Genomic DNA, 17552 nt, shown 5'->3' on the forward strand with positions numbered 1-17552 from the left:
TACCGGCAAGAGCAACCGATAGACTAACAACATTTAGACAAATCAGAGACAGTGCAAGTGACAAAGGAAGAAAAGCAGGAGATTGGTCGGAAGTTTGAATTGATGGCATGCTTTCAATCTAGGCTCTCGGCCATTGCGTCATGGCAGATGACGGCGCTGCAGCCACAACTACTATCAGCCACGATGATAAGGCTTCAGCTGAAGACAAGGTTTCAGCTGCAGAAGACAACACACAGCCCTCGAAGAGATTGGTCTGCCGTAGACGTTTGCAACGTCGTCTCTGATGCTAGATCGTGTGCTCCAGAAAGTTTCTGATCCTTCTGAGACAACGGAAACGATGACCTCTCACCGTCCCGAGCACGGTATGGCTCTTTGCTTCCATGCTGGTCATGATTGTGCGCGCTCCAGACAAGGATGAAGCATCAGTAGAAGCGCGCGCCAACACGAGCTCCGTCGAATCAAGGTGCAACACCGAGGTGACTCTCGATCGTTGACGTGCCAATGACGGTTTTGTTTATCAGCGCCGGTGACAACGAGGAGCATGGTATGAAAGTGTTGATGATGGTGTGTCTTGTGGTGGTCCTGTGACTGACTTATAATGTCCACATTCGTTGATCACAGCTGCGAATGGAAGGTTAGGAACACGCATAGGGCCGAAGATCTCGCTGACTCCTTCGTGCAGAGAACACTCGGGAGTTCTCGAACGCCTGTCGAAGATTCAGACGTTTGAATGTCAGACTGCGGGATGTAGCGGGAAGTTGACGATAGACGAAGACATATGTAAAGTCGGGCATGGCGTGATAGTGATCTGTAAGGGAGGGACGCAAAAGACAGGACACAGGTTAAACATTCCTTGTCAGATGTAACATAGATCGAACTAACATGTCTTGTGTTTCAGGTATAAGTGGTGTAATTATAGATACAGTTTCATCCCGGCATCAGAATGTAATTGAGTCTTACTCGTTCTCCTTGCCCTGAATGTACTCCAAGGGTCTTCTCATGTTTCTTGGTGCGATGGTGGTCAACCCCCTTGCAAGCAGACGCTAGGAAATGTGAGTTTGTCTTTGAGACGATGTCTCCTTTTCTTTATCTCTGTCTCCTCTATCTCACTTGAATCATCCCTTGTGTCCCTTGCTCCTCGTCTCTTGTCCCTTTCCTCCATGTTCCTTATCTCTTCCTTCCATATGTCCCTTTCTCTAATTTCCTTCACTCCACTCGCCATGCCTCCCATACATTTTTCTCTCCGTCCCGTATCTGTCTCTTTCTTTTCGCTCCCTCGGACTTCTGAATGGGCTGCAGTCGAAGTTGGACGAATTTCTTGAGGCGCGAGCATCCGACTTCTCTCACGAGCCCTTCGCACTGCAGTAACTCCTTGGGTGTGATGAAACCATTTGAAGCTCTCTGCAGAGACGTGAAAGAGAAAGAGGAGAATGGAGCGAGCAAGCGAGACGGAGCGGAGGACGTCGAAGAGAAGAAGGTTGACAACAGCAAGGCGGACAAGTTCAAGAACTTGCAGGAGGAGATAGCGAACATCTGCGAGAAGGTAAAGGATGGAAACAGTCTCTCGCCTTTCCCTGCTTGACCTGGAATTTCAGGAGCAGAAATATATCTTCTGTGGTGACGCGGAGTCGATGCAAGGATGGGTCGAGCATGTCAAGGATGTGCAGAAACGATCTTTGCTCTGCGATCTCAGGCAGACAGTCTCAACCAGGTCCAGGTCTCCTCCTACCTGCTCGTTTCTCATTCCGTGCCAGCTCCGAATCGTCTCAGCCTAACGATACCAACGGTGAATCTTCAGGAGCAGGGGAAGGGGGGGCGAGGGCAGGGGCAGGGGCAGGGGCAGGTTGGACTGTCTTGATTCTCACACGAGCACAGAACTGTTTGCTGCGGTAGCTCGGGGGGAGATGGAGAAACTTTGCCGCATGTTAGCGCAGGTATGCTGATGATGCTGTGGAGACGAAGAGACTGAGTGAAGGTGGAGGGTGTAGCGGTGAACGTGCAGGATGCAAGGAGCAACTTTCCTCTGCACTGGGCAGCCTCGGTAGGGAGAATGTGATGACGTCGCCTCGAGTAATCCCTCCTCCTTGCAGGCAGGCAGCACGGCGATCTGCCGCATCCTCCTGGACCAGGGAGCCGATAGCAACGCTGCTTCGGAGAAGGGAGACACACCCCTGCACGTGGCAGCCGCTCATGGGAGGATGGGTTCCCTGCCGCCTCCAGCTGGTGTCGTGCTGTGACTGGATGACAGGTGTAGTTCAGCTGCTCGTCTCACGAGGGGCAGATCTTGACAAGCAGAATCAAGGTATGTCAGCTGGGGTTGTGCTGGGGATGACGAGGATATGGAAGATGGGATCACTGCTCGGCAGCTGCTGAATGTGCTCACGGAGGCGAACTGTGCGTGAGGGAGAGAGGGACAGAAACCAGCTGGGTGAGGAGGAGGAGGAGGAGGAGGAGGAGGAGGAAGACGAGGATTAATGAATGGATAGGAAATTTTGAGTTACATCTTCAAGTGAGTGTGGCTGCTTCGGCTATAACACTCTGAGCTTGCTCCTGCAATCCCCACTTTTCTCATCTCCCTGTGTCACTCACTTCCCCTTCCTCTTAAATTCGCCTGCCTCGTACCTCCTTCTCCTCCTTCCCTTCCATCTCTTACTTTCTCCTCCTCCCCGGCCCCAGCTTTTCCTCTTCCTTCTCCCTTCCTCACTTTGGATCCTGTGGGAAAGAATGATTGAGACGAGGCCGGGCAGCGACTCTCCTCACCTCAAGCTTGCGGGCACCGAGATAGACTTGAAGGCGATCAGAAAGACTCTCAAAGCTGCGACAACCGGGTCATACAGAGAAGAGGCGAGGACGGTGGGAGGAGGAGACGGGAGGGAATAGGGATAGGATTCCAAAGGAGAAGAGCAGGAGGAGGGAAAGGAAAGACGGCGAAGAAAGAAGCAATGTCATCGCGTCCCCGTACAAGGTAACATACAAGGTAACACTATCGTTAGCAACAATTCTAACTTCTCCACCTGTCAAGAGCCGGTCGCACGTCCAAGTGATAGGAGACTGGCTTGTCAGCGATGGGTTTGCCTGAGTAGAAGTCGATGACATATCGAACCTGCTGCTGGTCAGCCGCCAGTCGACAAGGAGGAGGAGGTAAAACCTGCTTGCCGCATCGATCTACAATCCAATCATGGCGATCGAAAGGAGGTTTGTACCCCAACAGGCTCTGTATCCTTGCTTTCGGACTCAGCTGATCAGGCTTGCCCTGGAATTTCAAGAGCTGGAGGGTAAGTTAGCCACCCATGGGTCAACCGAACGAGTCACGTCACCTTTGGCTGTTGGCACTCATCGCAGTGAAGTTTCTCCCACTTCATCACCTCCTTCCACGTCTGCTCGTTGACAGCATTGTGAATCGCCACCACCTGCCCGTCTCCCGTCAGCAACCAGCACATGCAGCAGGAGCGTTGCTGCTTGCCGCATGCATGTCGTTCTCGTTGGGCTCCCATCCCTTCCTCTGCATGGCGTTGTAGAACATCTGTTCAGACGGATACACCCAGTTGCCGGACCCTGACGAAAATCTTCACCTCCTCCTCTCCCCCGTCTCGATTGCAAGTACCTGCTGCCTCCTGATGCGGCGGCGTGTGTTCGCCTCGGGGGATGTTTGAGACGACCCGCTGTGTGGGCAAGCTTCTAGTCTGACTTACATGTGGCAACCTGGCCATGGTGTGTCAGAGACTCGCGGGCCTTGACGAGAGGCTAGCTACTGACTGGCTCTCTCCTCCAGCTCGCATGTTATTGCGGGGATCTAAAGGAATCATGGGATGTAGTTGCTCTCTCGATGTACTTGCAACCGGGCAGCTCGATCCCTTTGCATCTGGTTGTCTGCCATACGTGTGAAGACGCTGCGAATACAAAAGATTGTATACACCTTGAGTGCATCACTGGACATGACGACTGCGGTGCCGGCGGCGATGAACTTTCAGCTGGTGCTAGTTGTCACGTGGGATGGGGAAAAGATACAAGAACCTTCTCTCTGCTGCGAGCTCGTGGGCCAGAGCCAAGATAGCAAGTTGGTCATGTATCTAGGAGAAAGGATCACATCTGAATCAATGATGTACCAGGGCTTTCCAGGAACCATTGCCTTTATCTTCAGTCTCTTTCGTTGATGTTCCTTCCACTTCTTCCTCTGGCCTACATGTCTTTCTACCTCCAACCTCCTCTCTCCCTCTCTCCATTACTCTCCCTTCTCCTCTCTCCCTCTCCTCCTTACACTCTCTCCCCTCCTCCTCTCCAGTCCTTCCGTTTTCCTCTCCCTGCTTTTCCATGGCAGGTGCCATGGTTCGATCAAGGCTTTTATGAGATGGTTGGTGGGGATGTGGTCACGTTCAACATAATGATGGTTGGCCGGGCGCGGCACGCCGAGCCGCTGAGCCTTGACCATCGGACTCAGTGAAGTCTCGGACCGCCGGACCGTCGGTCCGCGGCCGGGCCCGCCGGGGACACTCCGACAACTCACTGAGTCAGAGTCACCAACCTGGGCCCGGCGTCGAGTCACCCGGCACGGTCACTGGCAGCCTCCCGACTGTCGGCAGTCCGACTCGCGGCCGCGGCTTGCGGCCCGGCACTCTATGACTCGCCGCAGGCGCCTCAGGTAGGGCGGAGTATTTAAACTTTCAGTACGGTAGTACTCCGGAAGTTTATCGGCTGAATCTGACAGAGAGACATTCGATGTCATTCAGGCATCTCCTCAGTATTTTCCTTTCTGGCAGTGCAGCTTGTACGGTAACTACTGAGAGGCAGCAGACAAATGAAATCACAGATACAGCCTGCGGTTTTACGCGAACAGTCTCTAAGGCATAGAAAACTCCCACATACCACCCAAGAAAGTGTCAGAGTCCATCATCTGAGGTGATGTCAGTCAAGTTAGCTTGCAACGAGCACCACTAACCTCCAACTTGTTCAGCTCCCGTCTGATGTACGCCACCATCATTCCGACATGATGAGCGTCCCCATCGAAAGAGAATCTGCCCAGCAGGAGGCACAGCATGTCAGCCTCCCTCCCACCGCACAGGACAAGGCACGGACATGTTTCGGTACAACGCCATCGCCAGCAGAGCGTCTGAAGTCCCCAGAGAGAAGTCGAAGGCAACAGCGCTACCATAGAACACGTTCTGCAAGTTTACCGTCTCAGACGAGCTCATGGCGGCAGACAGGATGCCTAGACCTGCAAGTCCCTCGTCCTGGCGTTCAACGACAAGACGCCGACGCCCAAGTTCTTGAGGTGCTTCTGCGCGTCAAACCAAAGGTTGTCGAACACTTCCTGCGAGAGCTGCGGCGAGATGAGCATGAGAGCGCGAGCATGAATGATGTCTACCTGCTTGCCAACAGACTCCTTCCGAAGCCGAACAAAGATCATCCACATATGGATAGAAATAATGCAAAACCTGTGATCAGTCGTCATGCTGGTTTTATATACTTTCTTTGGCACTTACTGCTTGTTGAAATCGTTGGGCATGCCAAAGTGCTTGAGGAAATTGGGGTTGTCAGCATGCTGACTGTGCCATGAAGAGGCGTCAAGAGTTGGACTGGAGTACATACATCGTATACCGTGCATTCAGATATAAGTTCAAGGCCGATCGAGTAATTTTCGATTCCTTCGAATAGAATCCAACCAGTCTCAGCGCTGTTTCGAAGATGCTTGAGGTTGGTTTGAAGTCTACTATGATCTTGCTCTTTACCGCGGACGGGATAGCCATACTCTGCACAAAGACAGAAGGCATCAACAAGACAAGTCTGACAACATTGAACTACCTTCTCCCCTGCTCCAGGTGCAGCAGATTTGGTTGCCGAGGATTGTGAGAAAACCTTGACGCCTTGGCGCCGCCATCCCTCAGTCACGCGGTTCACAGCATGAGCTCTCATTTCGCTATGTCCTGCTGCCCTCCTGGTCACCATCGAGCCTGTGGTGCTGGCTGAACGCGCGGCCATACTCTCCGCATGTCGCGCCAGTCGAGGCAGCATGTCGTCTAAAGCCCCGGTCAGGTGATGCACGGGCCCTCATCCCCGCGCAAGCTCGTCCGCCAAGACGATCTGCAAGATGATCTGGCAGGAGAATGCAGGGGATGTGGAGAGAGGCGGGGGAGGAGGAGGGAGACAAGGAGGGACAGAGAGGAGGAAATGGAGAGAGGAGGAGGAGGAGGAGGAGGAGAGAGGAGGAGGAGGAGGAGGAGGAGAGAGGAGGAGGAGGAGGTGGAGGAGGAAATGGAGAGAGGAGGAGGTGGAGGAGGAGGAGAGAGGAGGTGGAGGAGGTGGAGGAGGAAATGGAGAGAGGAGGAGGTGGAGGAGGAGGAGAGAGGAGGAGGAGAGAGGAGGAGGTGGTGGTGGTGGAGGTGGTGGAGGAGGAGGAGAGGAGGGATGAACAAACGACTTTCAGCTGAAGTATGTAGTAGTGCGTAGGCAGTACGCAAAGACATGAATCGGAGGAGAAGAAATGGGAGGTGGAAGAGAGGAGAGGAGAGAACGTGCAAAAGAGAGGGAGGAGCTCTTTGCTGGATTGTTTCCAACTCTTAAATCTGTTGTAGGATTGTTCGTACCACCCTTGTATTGCTTCTTGTCCTCCTGCTCTGCTGCTTGCGTTGTTCGATGGCAATGGAATCTCTCAAGTTCGACAGTGCGGCATACGTTGAGCTCTTGAGGAAGCTGATCGGCGAGAACAGGTGAGGCAGGTTCGAGTATTTATTTCGCGTGCTCATCCACTTTCTCCCAGAAATCTGCAGAACAATCCCCCCTTGAATGTCCCACAGGAGGATCTCGCGTCCCAGCACGTTCTCAAGGTGCTGGAGCCATACACCGTAGAGAAGGGAGGCCCCTTGTCAGTGCGACGTGAGACGTTCGTTGAGGGCAGAGGCAACGTCATCATCGAGTACAAGTGCGAGAAGAAAGATGCTCCTTACGTTTCTTTCGTCGGGTCGCACCTCGACGTCGTTCCAGCCAACCCCGACGAATGGGACTTCAATCCGTATGAGCTCATGGTGGACGGCGACAAGCTCTGCGGGCGAGGAGTCACTGACTGCTTGGGCCACGTCGCACTCGTCACAGAGTTGTTCAAGCAGATTGGCATCAACAAGCCCAAGCTGAATGTCAACGTCGCAGCCGTGATGATAGCCAACGAAGAGAACTCGAAGATCGAGGGAGTCGGCATCGACGAGCTGGTCAAGAGAGGCATGGTCGCGCACCTCAAGTCAGGCCCTGTCTTCTGGGTTGATTCTGCAGACAAGCATCCTTGTCTCGGAACTGCTGGGATGGTTCCCTGGCAGCTGAAGGCCAAGGGCAAGCTGTTCCATTCCGGTCTTCCCCATCAGGCCATCAATCCCATGGAGATGGCGATGGAGGCAGTCAAGTACATGCAGGAGCGCTTCTACCAGGACTTCCCCCCGCACCCCGAGGAGGAGCGCTACAAGTTCATCACCTGCTCTTCGATGAAGCCAACCCAATGGTCTTACCCGGGAGGGGGAGTGAACCAGATCCCGGCTGAGTGCACCATTTGTGGCGACATGCGTCTTACTCCCTTCTACACGTGAGCGCGAGTGGTTGTTGACCGAGTCAAGGAATGATGCTGTCGCAGGGCACAGCAGGCCAAAAAGTCTTTGCAGTCATACGTGGAAGAGCTCAATAAGGACATCAGCAAGTTGCCTACTCGCGGGCCCTCTTCCAAGTACACAATCACCAGCCATGTGCTTCGTGCCTGATTCCTTGCTGCTGTCAGGTATACCCTGCCCGACCAGGGTTTGACCGGAACGTTGGAGCTCACTATCATGGGAGAGGCCATGTCCGGGATCGCGTGTAACCTTGAATCTCCAGGTCCGTTGTATGCCAGGGGTAACCAGGAACTTACAGCTGGCAGGAAACAAGGTTCTGTTCGATGCTACTCAGGAAGTTCTGGGCGAGTGCAAGCCTTACTCCCTTACGGGCTCTCTCCCACTGGTGAAAGAGCTGCAAGATGAAGGGTTTGACATTCAGATCATCGGATACGGCCTCATGAAGACCTACCATGTAGAGAGACTCGTTGACTTGAGAGTCGCTCACAGCTCTCGCAGGCCAAGAACGAGTATGGCTTGCTCTCGGACTTCGGTCAAGGGTTCCAGATCATGGTGAGCTTGTTTCCAGTGTTCATACTTGTTACATTCAAACTAATATACATGCTCGCAGTGCAAGATCATCCAGAAACTCAGTGACAAGAACTGATGTGACACGGCCTTGGTAACCGTTGCGAGAGACAGAGAGGGAGAGAGAATGTGCAGCAGCAGCACACGAATGAACTCATGTGCCCTTCTCTGTTAATCGCGCAGCATCCAAGCTGGCCCAATCGTCACTCCTCTCCCTCTTCCTCCTCTGGATCTCTTCGCTCGAGGCGTGCAGCTCCAGCTGCGACTCAAGCTGAATCCCCAGGGAGAGCTCAGTTGCTTCCGAGCTCAACGATTTCCTGCGCTGCTCGAGCTCTAACTCCCCCACCTGCGGCTCTCCTCCTTCGTTGATCGTGAGGTCCACTATCAAGGGCTGCAGCTGGGGTGATGAGTCAGGGACGGGTGCCTCAGAGTTGGTTCGTCTCTTGGCTGCTGGTCGCTCAGCATGAGTCGCCTCGGCCCACTGACCCTCTGCAGCGATGTCGCTCCTAGAAGGTTCACCATCCTCGATGTGGAGCTCCGACAGGAGACTCTCCGAGTTGTGGAGCGAGTTGCAATGCTTGCTGCCCGCCGGGACCTTGCCTGCCGCCTCCTCCTGCGTCAGCATCGAGAGGCTTCCTATGGAGTTGATCGCCAGACCCTCGACTGAGCAGAAATTGTCGAACTCTAAGGTAAGATTGTCCTTCTTGCAGTCTGTGTTGGCCTTCAGCTTGTTTCTTGTCTTGGCTGTTCCCTTCTTCTCTCTCCTCGTGTCCTGCCCGAACAAGGTGACGTCGCTCCCCATTTGTAAGTCTCTCAGCGACAAGTCTCTCACTCCCTCTCCCTCATCGTCCCTGAAGGGTTCAACCCTCGCTTCCTGCTGCGTGAGGCTGTTGGAGGGAGGAGAAACCTCAGGGCAAGTCTGCAGTCCTCCTGCCTTCTCCGCATGGACTCGCTTCCTATCCCTCTTCTCATGATCTAGCTTCGTCTTCGCCAACCACATCTCTCCCATGTTGCTCTCCACGTCCTCCTCCGAGAACGGGTCAACCCCCTCGTGAACATAAGCTTCAGCTGTGGTAGGGAGAGGACGGCTGATGGACTTGAGATTCTTGGAGGGAGTTGGAGTCAAACTGCCTGCGCTGCCATCATCGCTCGCCACGGAGGCTTCTCGTTTCCTCTTCACTCTCGTCGCCGTCTGAGCAGCCGCCTGATTCCTGCTCTCCCTCCTTGAGTTGTGATAGAATTGCAGCCTGCCAAACGCGTCCACGAGCTCCACCACGTCCATGAAGTCCTTGCTCAGCCACGCGTGCTTCAAGCACTGGTCCACCGTCAGCCTCTCGGCCACGTCCACCTTCAGGCAAGCAGACACAAAGTCCTTCGCCTCCTCGGAGACGGCGGACCAGCTTCCTCCCCTCATCGGCAGCACTTCTCCGTTCCGAACTCGCTCCTAAGGTTCCGTCACTCCAGCACAGCAGCAACTGCTTCACCTGAATCACTTCGTCCGCATCGTCTCCCATGTCGAACGGGTGGTAGCCGCACAGGAGCACGTAAATCATCGCCCCGAAGCTCCACACGTCAGCAGCGAAGCTATGTCCCTGCTCGCTGAACACTTCAGGAGCACTGTATCCCAGCGTTCCGATCTGCTGCGTATGCGTCTTGAGGGCATCTGTCGTGTTGCGAGCAGCTTCGCTCTCCTCGACTCGATCGCAAGGAGCGTTCAGTCGCTTCCCTACGCCGAAATCCGCCAGCAGCGGCTTCCTGGAGTCTTCACTGCAGGCAAACAGCACGTCAGATTGCCCAGCTTGCCCTCCAGCAGCTTCTCACCTCGAGTACAAGACGTTCTCAGGCTTCAGGTCACGGTGTACCACTCCCTTGGAGTGCATGTGCTGCAGCGCCTCTAACAGATGCTTCGCTATCTCCGCCGCCACCTGCCATGCCCGTCAGCAAGACAAGTTCCCCTTGCGGAACACGTCACCGGTTCTGTCAACGGACCATTCTTGACGATTCGCTCCAGGAGGTCACCGCCGGACGCGTACTGCATGACAAGGCAGGTGACGCCTTCGTTGACACACTCAAAACAGTCCAGAAGCTTGCAGATACACTCGTGATCCAACTCCCGCAGCAGCGAGGCCTAGATGAACACGTCAGCCAGAAAGAGAAGACAAGACTGTGATGACAACGAAATATCCGCACGCATCCCATCATATGCCTCCGAAAGAACAACCATCATAGACACAAGATACCTCTCCCAGGGCGTATCTGTCGCTCTCGAGGACCTGGACGTTCTTGTCACACTCACTCACTCATCAAACTTGAGACCTTGACGGCCACCAGCTGCCCGTCGGATCTTCTCCTCGCTTTGTAAACCTCTCCATACGAGCCAGCACCGCAGCTTTCAATGCATTCATACCTTAGAGTGAAAACACACAGTGTAAGTAAAGAAAAGCGGCAACTTAGCAATCAATCCTCACTCGACATCGGCTCGGGCCGGCCATGGCATGACAACCCCACCTTCGACTGGCTTCACCTTGCTGAAGAACGCGCAGGGTCAAGTGGTGCAAACATCAGACGGTGCATACCATATCTCAGCCGCTCGATCTTTCGACGGAAGAGAGGATTGAATCTTTGAGAAGACTTGTGGCGAACTAGAAGAACATCTCACATCAATGAAAGAGTAGAAGCTGTGACAACAACACTCACGTTGATCGGCAAGGCTCATGCTCGACGTCTGGGGAAGGGGATCTATCCTTGTCACTGAGATCATTCTTCGCTCCTCCCTCTTTCCCGTTGTCGCTCTCACTCGTCTTGTGAGATTTCGTCTCAGCAGAGCTCTCTTCTTCTGCTTCCTTCTTGCCAATGTTTTCATCGTCCGAGAGTTTCAAACTTGACTCCCTATCTAACTTCGACAGAATCGATTCATAACTTGCATCTGACTCGAAAGAATCGAGTCGTTGAGAAATCTTCCGAATCAATGCATTCTCGAGAATCTTGCTGGTCTCATCCAGCGAGTTGGGTTTTAAAAGAGATTCTTCACGTATATCAAACAATGTGTTGCCTTCGCACTTGACTTCACTCGGAGATTCATAACGCTTCTTCGGCGCAGTGTCCTGTTTTGCGCAGCCTGCCGAGACTTTTCGTATCTTCAAGGATGCTATTTCACATGCTTCTTGATAAATTATGCTATCTGCATCCTCACTCGAGCCAGAGATCTGATCACCCGCTTGCAGGGCTGGCGATCGTCGCTCTTTAGCTCCGCTCGCAATGTCCTGGACCTGAAATTCTCCTTCGTTTGTAGGCGGCGAGTTGGGCATAGCAAGTTGATCAACAAGACGAAAGTTGGATGGAAAGTGTTTTGCTAACTTTTCATAGACAGCTCCTCCCTCGTGAATGAACTAGATGTCACCCCATTGCCCACAAAGTCCTCGTGAAGTAACTCCTTGTTTACCTCTTTTCACGATTCAACATTTCATCTTTCCGTCGGCCGCTTTTGGAGATTGACTTGGCCTGCTGAACTTGTCCTTGTCTGGTCGTCCTTCCCTCTTCCTCTTTCCTTCCCTTCTCTCCGTCTCTTGCCCCCTGGTCTGCTCCTCTCTCCCCTCTGCTCGCCTTCTCTCGTTGTCTTCTCCTCGTCTGCTCTTCCTACCTCTCTTCTCTTCTTCCCTGGTCTTCTTCTTCTCTTGTCTTCTTCTCTTCTCTTCTCTTCTCTTCTCTTCTCCTCTTTGCTGTCAAGCAATACAGCTGCTCGACATGATGCTCGGCAGAAAAGGCAAAAAGTATCCGTGAGTATCCGTGAAAGTATCCGTGAGGCAATCTTCATAGGGGACGAGGCGGGTTTGGTTTTGGTCGCACAATGCAGTGACGTAGGCTTGCGGGATGTCGCTGGCGCTGACATGGTCGATGAGCTTGGGGCTCACCTGCAGCTTCATGCTCGTCGTGTATCACTCGCACTTCCTGCTGCACCTCGGACCTGGCATGACCCTCCTGCTCATGCTCTGCTTCCTCGCCTCAGTAACCCTCTTGCTCTTGTTGAACCTGTGGTTCATGGCTGGACAGCCTTACGTGCTCGAGTTCATCGCGTACTTCGAACCAAGTTCGCGGGCGATGGAATGGCTGCATGAGAAGCTGTTCGGGATATCAAAGACAAGGTTGGCCAACGCATACCGGGTCTCATCCCACAAGGGATCTCGCGACGCAGACAGCAAGAAGTACGTGCAGCTTGTGGTTCCAAGGAGGACTTGTCCCTATCCTCTATCCCTCGGTGGCCTCGTTCACTTCTTGTTCTTCAATGCAGAAGATCCCTTTGATCCCGAACAAGCCATCGTGCAAATCATGCGGTCTATCATGTTTCTCTCTCTGATCGTCTTGGTGGTTCAAACCTCAGTAGTTGGTCGTATCTTTCACTCGAAAGCTATATACGAGAACGCCATTGCGTATCAGAATCATGGTGACATAGATCAGGCTATCCAACAGTACATCACTCTGATCAAGCAAGACCCTTCTTTCAACCCTCATGTGCTCGCAGTACATCAGTCCTACCTATTCCTCCAACACCGATGGGCTGCGGCTGCATACCTCGTAGCAGCAACCTTTCACGTCAATGGCGATCTACGAAATGCGGCGAAGTACTACAAGCAGGTGGTTCCAGACTTCATGTGAACGAAGGTCTCTTGACGTCTAGCAAGGTACTGGACGATGCTCCCGATTTTGTTCTTGCATCGCATATGCTTCAGTCCGTTCAACGATGGCAAATCGACCATGATGCTCAACACTCGCACCGTCCTCAACAAGAAGACATTAGTAGCAGTCGAGCACAGTCAGTCAGCGATGAAGTGGAGCCTTCCAAAGAGTAACCGCTCATGTCATCTCCTGTTTACTCTAACATGAGACAGGTATGTGAAGACTGCATTCAACGCATACGCAAAGTTCTATGAGCCATCCATGAAACTCCTTGCTTATCGTGCACATGTCATGTTAGTATCTGCGTTGGTTGCAGTACATGAAAGTCGGAAGGAGCATGTAAGCGCTTCCCCACGATTGACGATGAAGAAAATCATGAACATTTGGACAGGACTCTAACTTTCTGCCAACCGCAATCAATGCCCTGGATCTGGGGTGTGGAACAGGATTGTTAGCTGATGCTCTAGAGAAGACAGAGCTTCAATTCCAAAATCTAACTTGCATCGATATCTCGCAAGAAATGCTGAAGAGAGCTCGGTAAACGATCCCTCCGACAGATTCGATATTCGTTAATCCCTTCGCAGATCAAAACCGACTTACACTCAGTTCATAGAAGGAGATATCGCCTCATCCTTGAGAAGCTTGCAGCAACAGACCTACGATCTTGTTGTTGCAGCAGACGTCTTGCCGTACCTCGCAAGGCTTGATGTCCTCCTCCACTGCTACATTGACCCTCCTTCCTGACTGAACCTCACAGGACATCATGGAGCGTGCGCACAAGGCCCTTGTGCCGGGAGGAATCTTCACTTTCACCGTAGAGGCTCTGGAAGCGCATCTTCCTCTCCCGTACGCGAGCTCTCGCTCCGACGACCACGTTGAGATCGATGCTGGCGATCCCCTTGACCAGGAGATCCACACGAAGGGGTGAGAAGACGAGGAGGGCAGTAGCGACTCCGCTGACGCTCTTTGCCAGCTGGGCGATCCTGTCCAACGGTAGGGTCGCGCATGAAAGAGCTTACGTGGACAGGTTGTGCCCTGAGACTCAGGTTGCAAGGTGACTCTTCTTGCTCGCGGCAGGTTGGCTAGGAAGTTCAAGTTCCTCGTTGAGGCTGTGGGAGATGGCCCCATTCGGTGGCAGGTAAGAGGAGAGAACGGACAAGAGTCTGCTCGACCTCAGCTGAGTCTTTGTTGCTGTCAGCGAGGAAATCAGGTAGAAGGGCATGTGTTTGTCCTCAAGAAAGTCTAGATCGACGACCCTGGCCACTTGTTTGTGTAACTTTTAGCATCAGTTCACGGTTGTAAATACAGATCTCTGCTAATCACCGCAATGTCCGAGTCTCGAAAACACTCAGACAATTTCCACTGGGTGACGTTCCCCGGGGGGTGGGGGGGGGGGATATCGCCGCGGGGGGCCGCCGGCGGCCGCGTCACGAGTCTGCCAGGCGGCTCCGCACGCTCAATGCTGCCCTAGGGCTCAGACTGATACCGTCTGAAACCGTTGACTCGAACAGTTAACTTCCCCGCCGCCACACTGCAGAGGAGGCTACTAGTGTCCGGGCCGGAGTCCGGGGCCCGGCCCGGGTCGCCGAGTCGGAGCCAGGCTGCCAGTGCCCCGGCCAGTGACCCGGGCGGGAGCCTTGGGCCGGCCCGGGGCCCGGCCGCGCTCCGAGTCAGGCTCACTGAACGCCGACATTATACCCGTAACCGTTTCAACGACCAGTTTCCAACGGCCCAATGGCACGGTATTTCCGTAGCCATGATGGGATAAGGGGAGAAGAGATGGGATGTGAAGGAAGCATGATGAAACAGAAGAGAAGGAAGACAAACTCTTCTTGCTTCACATGATTTACATGAGATGAGATGAGAAGCAGATAAACTCAGTAAGTGACACCATCTCCAACATGATGTCAAGATCGTTCACCCTCCGTTCGTCCTTGACAAGCAGCTCCATGCGAGCGTCGAGGATGAACGTCAGGAATCGTGTTGATGCTGCTCTGCATGACGAGCTCAAGAATGTCTCTGCTTCTCTGCCAGAGGCACCAACAAGCAAAGAGCTCCTGGAAAGCTTCTTGGACCTCCCGCTCCTTGAAACCATGAACAGGATCCAGGCGCAGGTCGGAACTCTGCAGAAGCAGATGGATCGTGTGGAGTCTCACGTATCAGCTGCCATGAAGCCAGTCATGCAAGAGAGCGCAGATGATGCAGGGGAGGAGTCCAGGGCAGAGCCGTCCAGCGAGCAGGAGACTTTCCTCACTGCGGTCAACGTGCAGGGGAAGGAGAGTGAGAGGAAAGCACAACCAGCAGCGATCAACGTGAAACAGGAGGACGTGGAGGTGAAGAACGTTCATCTACTCGAGTACCCTGGGTTTCGGGCAAGAGCAGTGGAGCTGCCGGGGAAGCTTTCAGCCAACGATCTCATCAAGAGGTTGTCGGATTCTTGTAAGTTTGCGAAGGTCAGCGATCAGAACATCTGGGAGGAAGTTTTGGCGAGTGTTGAAGCTCAGGACTCTGTGAAGGACCTGTTCTGGTGGTTTGTGGGAGACAAGTATCACCGTGGTCGTCAAGAGGAGCAGGACAAGATGTTTGCAAGGATGGCGAGGAACTTTGTAAGGATCTTCACGAAAGTACCGAGTTCGAGCAAGGACGTCTTCTTCGATAAATTCCACAACGTCATCTCCAAGAGCGTCTTCGTGGCATTCAAGGTGGCGTTCCCCCTCTCCGAGCAAGAGTTTGACGACAACTTCCTCGGGGAGATCGCACGGCTCTATGCCTACTGGTAGTTGTGTTGGACATTGAAGCTTGCTGTACGTCTTACCGGCTCCTCTCAGGTCGACCGGGGCTGACATCGGGCCTGCTAGCTACCTCTCCCCGAACGGAGAGGTCATGAAGACGTCGTCCGGGATGGAGGAGGTGAAGGGAGTCGTGGGAGAGTTGAAGAAGGAGCAGGAGGAGTTGGAGCAGATCACTGCGGAGAAGAAGAAAGGGAAGCACGGTGAGATGTGACGGGTTGTTGAGTAGAGGTAATCCTTTCCTCTGCCCAGCTCCGCTCTCGAGGAAGATCAGCGGGGAGGGTGGCAGGAATACTTCGAGGGGGAGGGCAGAGGACAGGCAGCCGGTGAGCGAAGTGCTGCTTTGTCGATCTCCTGCTGACTCGACTTCCCTTCCTCCCCCTCCCTCCCTCCTCTCCTCTCCTCTCCTCTCCTCTCCTCTCCTCTCCTCTCCCCTCTCCCCTCTCTCCTCTCCTCTCCTCTCCTCTCCCCTCTCCCCTCTCTCCCCTCCTCTCCCATCCATCCTTTCCCCCCCATCCATCCCTTCCCTCCCTCTTTCTCTCTCAGTCTCCCAGGAAATCTCCCAAGAAAGGAAACTCTGACAGCCCTCCGTTAAGCTCCCGTCCCACCCAGTCGCTCGCATCAGAGGTGAAATAGAAGTTGCTGGAGCTCTTTGGACCGCGCCTCCTCTCTCCTCCCTCTCTCCCCTCCCCTCGTCTCCTCCCTCCCTCCCCTCCCTCCCCTCCTCCCCTCCTACCTTTCGCCTCTCTCGTCCTCTTCCGTCCTCTCTCATTCGTCTGACATCCACTGCAGCAGCAAGAGATCAAGATCTTTGGATCCGCGAAATCGTCAGAGGCGAAGGTACGCTGAGATAAGAGCGGGAGAAGAGGAGGAGGCAGCGATTTGATGCTGAGGAATAGGAAAAGAAAGAACGAGGAGGGGAGGGAGGAGAGAAGGGGGAGCTAGGGAGGGGGAGCTAGGGAGGGAGAGGGGGCACAGGGAAGACAAAAGGGAGGGGAGGGGAAGGGAGGAGGCAGGGAAAGGAGGGGAATCATGATGGTGGGGGGGAGGTAGAAGGAGGAGACAGACTAAAGTCGCTCCAGCTGCCGAGCATCCCTCCCCTGCGTCTGCCCGTGCAGAACGAAGCTGCTCTCAAGACGCCGAGATTCATATCCTCCGCTAGAGAGACGCAGAGGTCTCGAGCTACGACTGAGCGGTGAGAAGGGAAGAAGAGGAGAAAGGGGATGTGTATGGAGGAGGAGGAGGAGGAGGAAGGGAGATTGGGGGGAGGAAGGGGGAGGAAGAGGAGGAAGAAAGGGGCAGAGCGAGTGTTATATTGACGTTGAATTGCTGCAGTGTTCATCACACATCTCAAAGTGCTCGAGGGGTATGTTTTCTCCCTCCTTATGCAAGTTTTCCTTATCCTCCGCTCCCCCCACAGCAACCGAAGCCTCCCATGAGCGCGCGGCCCTCCAGCATGTCGTCGCGATCGCAGGGAAGGGACTTGAAGTTTCAGCATCTCACCGCGCAAGCGATGAAGAAGAGAGAGAGCAGCTTTAACCTCAACGAGAACTCTCCCTTCCTCAAGTTTTACTTCCTCACTGAGGTAACTCCCCCGCCTCCTTCCCCACCTCCCCCTCTCTCCCCCTCCCCCTCCCCCTCCCCCTCTCCCTCTCCCTTGCCCTCGCCCTTTGTTCTTCTGCTGTCTCTCCTCTCTCTGCTTCCTCTCCTTCCCGCTCTCACCGCTCCTCCAATCCCTCGTCCTCATCCTATACGTGTTCTGATCCTCCCCCCATGAGCAAATATCCTAATCACCTCCTCCTCTCTTACCCCCTTCACCTCCTCTCCTCTCCTCTCCTCTCCTCTCCTCTCCTCTCCTCTCCTCTCCTCTCCTCTCCTCTCCTCTCCTCTCCTCTTCTCCTCCTGCTTCTTCCTTCTCATCCCCACCTCAGGTCAG

General features: G+C 54.0%; 8 protein-coding genes across 8 annotated transcripts; 5 read left to right on the plus strand and 3 right to left on the minus strand.

The window, feature by feature from the left end:
- Positions 1-140: 140 nt before the first annotated feature.
- Positions 141-2402, plus strand: GUITHDRAFT_101985 (hypothetical protein; the record flags this gene model as incomplete). The annotated part of the gene is made up of 15 exons (XM_005839005.1): positions 141-251; positions 305-362; positions 409-463; positions 522-584; positions 683-810; positions 991-1052; positions 1300-1364; positions 1408-1543; positions 1596-1711; positions 1755-1786; positions 1876-1934; positions 2003-2041; positions 2091-2202; positions 2249-2302; positions 2347-2402. 15 exons carry the CDS (start codon positions 141-143, stop codon positions 2400-2402), a joined length of 1146 nt encoding a protein of 381 aa, XP_005839062.1.
- Positions 2403-3001: 599 nt separating this feature from the next.
- On the minus strand, positions 3002-3544 carry GUITHDRAFT_65435 (hypothetical protein; the record flags this gene model as incomplete). Its single annotated transcript, XM_005839006.1, has 4 exons — positions 3002-3103; positions 3149-3268; positions 3318-3418; positions 3439-3544. Coding segments are annotated over 4 exons (429 nt in total), but the record flags the coding sequence as incomplete, so codon positions are not given.
- A 1293-nt stretch (positions 3545-4837) lies between these two features.
- Positions 4838-6009, minus strand: GUITHDRAFT_101987 (hypothetical protein; the record flags this gene model as incomplete). The annotated part of the gene is made up of 8 exons (XM_005839007.1): positions 4838-4891; positions 4937-5012; positions 5053-5159; positions 5213-5317; positions 5363-5432; positions 5481-5543; positions 5596-5747; positions 5800-6009. 8 exons carry the CDS (start codon positions 6007-6009, stop codon positions 4838-4840), a joined length of 837 nt encoding a protein of 278 aa, XP_005839064.1.
- A 558-nt stretch (positions 6010-6567) lies between these two features.
- On the plus strand, positions 6568-8319 carry GUITHDRAFT_92346 (hypothetical protein). Its single transcript, XM_005839008.1, has 7 exons — positions 6568-6704; positions 6755-7564; positions 7613-7702; positions 7754-7848; positions 7892-8040; positions 8085-8138; positions 8197-8319. Exons 1-7 carry the CDS (start codon positions 6631-6633, stop codon positions 8230-8232), a joined length of 1308 nt encoding a protein of 435 aa, XP_005839065.1. The 5' UTR covers positions 6568-6630; the 3' UTR covers positions 8233-8319.
- A 124-nt stretch (positions 8320-8443) lies between these two features.
- On the minus strand, positions 8444-11461 carry GUITHDRAFT_133824 (hypothetical protein; the record flags this gene model as incomplete). Its single annotated transcript, XM_005839009.1, has 9 exons — positions 8444-8470; positions 8500-9597; positions 9638-9920; positions 9975-10078; positions 10126-10281; positions 10394-10426; positions 10470-10560; positions 10678-10773; positions 10851-11461. 9 exons carry the CDS (start codon positions 11459-11461, stop codon positions 8444-8446), a joined length of 2499 nt encoding a protein of 832 aa, XP_005839066.1.
- A 562-nt stretch (positions 11462-12023) lies between these two features.
- On the plus strand, positions 12024-12806 carry GUITHDRAFT_101990 (hypothetical protein; the record flags this gene model as incomplete). The annotated part of the gene is made up of 1 exon (XM_005839010.1): positions 12024-12806. One exon carries the CDS (start codon positions 12024-12026, stop codon positions 12804-12806), a length of 783 nt encoding a protein of 260 aa, XP_005839067.1.
- Positions 12807-12911: 105 nt separating this feature from the next.
- On the plus strand, positions 12912-14148 carry GUITHDRAFT_161298 (hypothetical protein). The gene is made up of 8 exons (XM_005839011.1): positions 12912-12996; positions 13040-13166; positions 13219-13364; positions 13412-13535; positions 13585-13751; positions 13801-13854; positions 13905-13965; positions 14026-14148. The coding sequence occupies exons 2-8, from the start codon at positions 13089-13091 to the stop codon at positions 14071-14073; spliced, it is 678 nt and encodes a 225-aa protein (XP_005839068.1). The 5' UTR covers positions 12912-12996; positions 13040-13088; the 3' UTR covers positions 14074-14148.
- A 547-nt stretch (positions 14149-14695) lies between these two features.
- Positions 14696-16575, plus strand: GUITHDRAFT_161299 (hypothetical protein; the record flags this gene model as incomplete). The annotated part of the gene is made up of 5 exons (XM_005839012.1): positions 14696-15603; positions 15656-15819; positions 15869-15942; positions 16409-16456; positions 16516-16575. Exons 1-5 carry the CDS (start codon positions 14729-14731, stop codon positions 16573-16575), a joined length of 1221 nt encoding a protein of 406 aa, XP_005839069.1. The 5' UTR covers positions 14696-14728.
- Positions 16576-17552: the final 977 nt, after the last annotated feature.

This window comes from Guillardia theta (assembly GCF_000315625.1).
Source record: "Guillardia theta CCMP2712 unplaced genomic scaffold GUITHscaffold_9, whole genome shotgun sequence".
Taxonomy (NCBI): domain Eukaryota; class Cryptophyceae; order Pyrenomonadales; family Geminigeraceae; genus Guillardia; species Guillardia theta.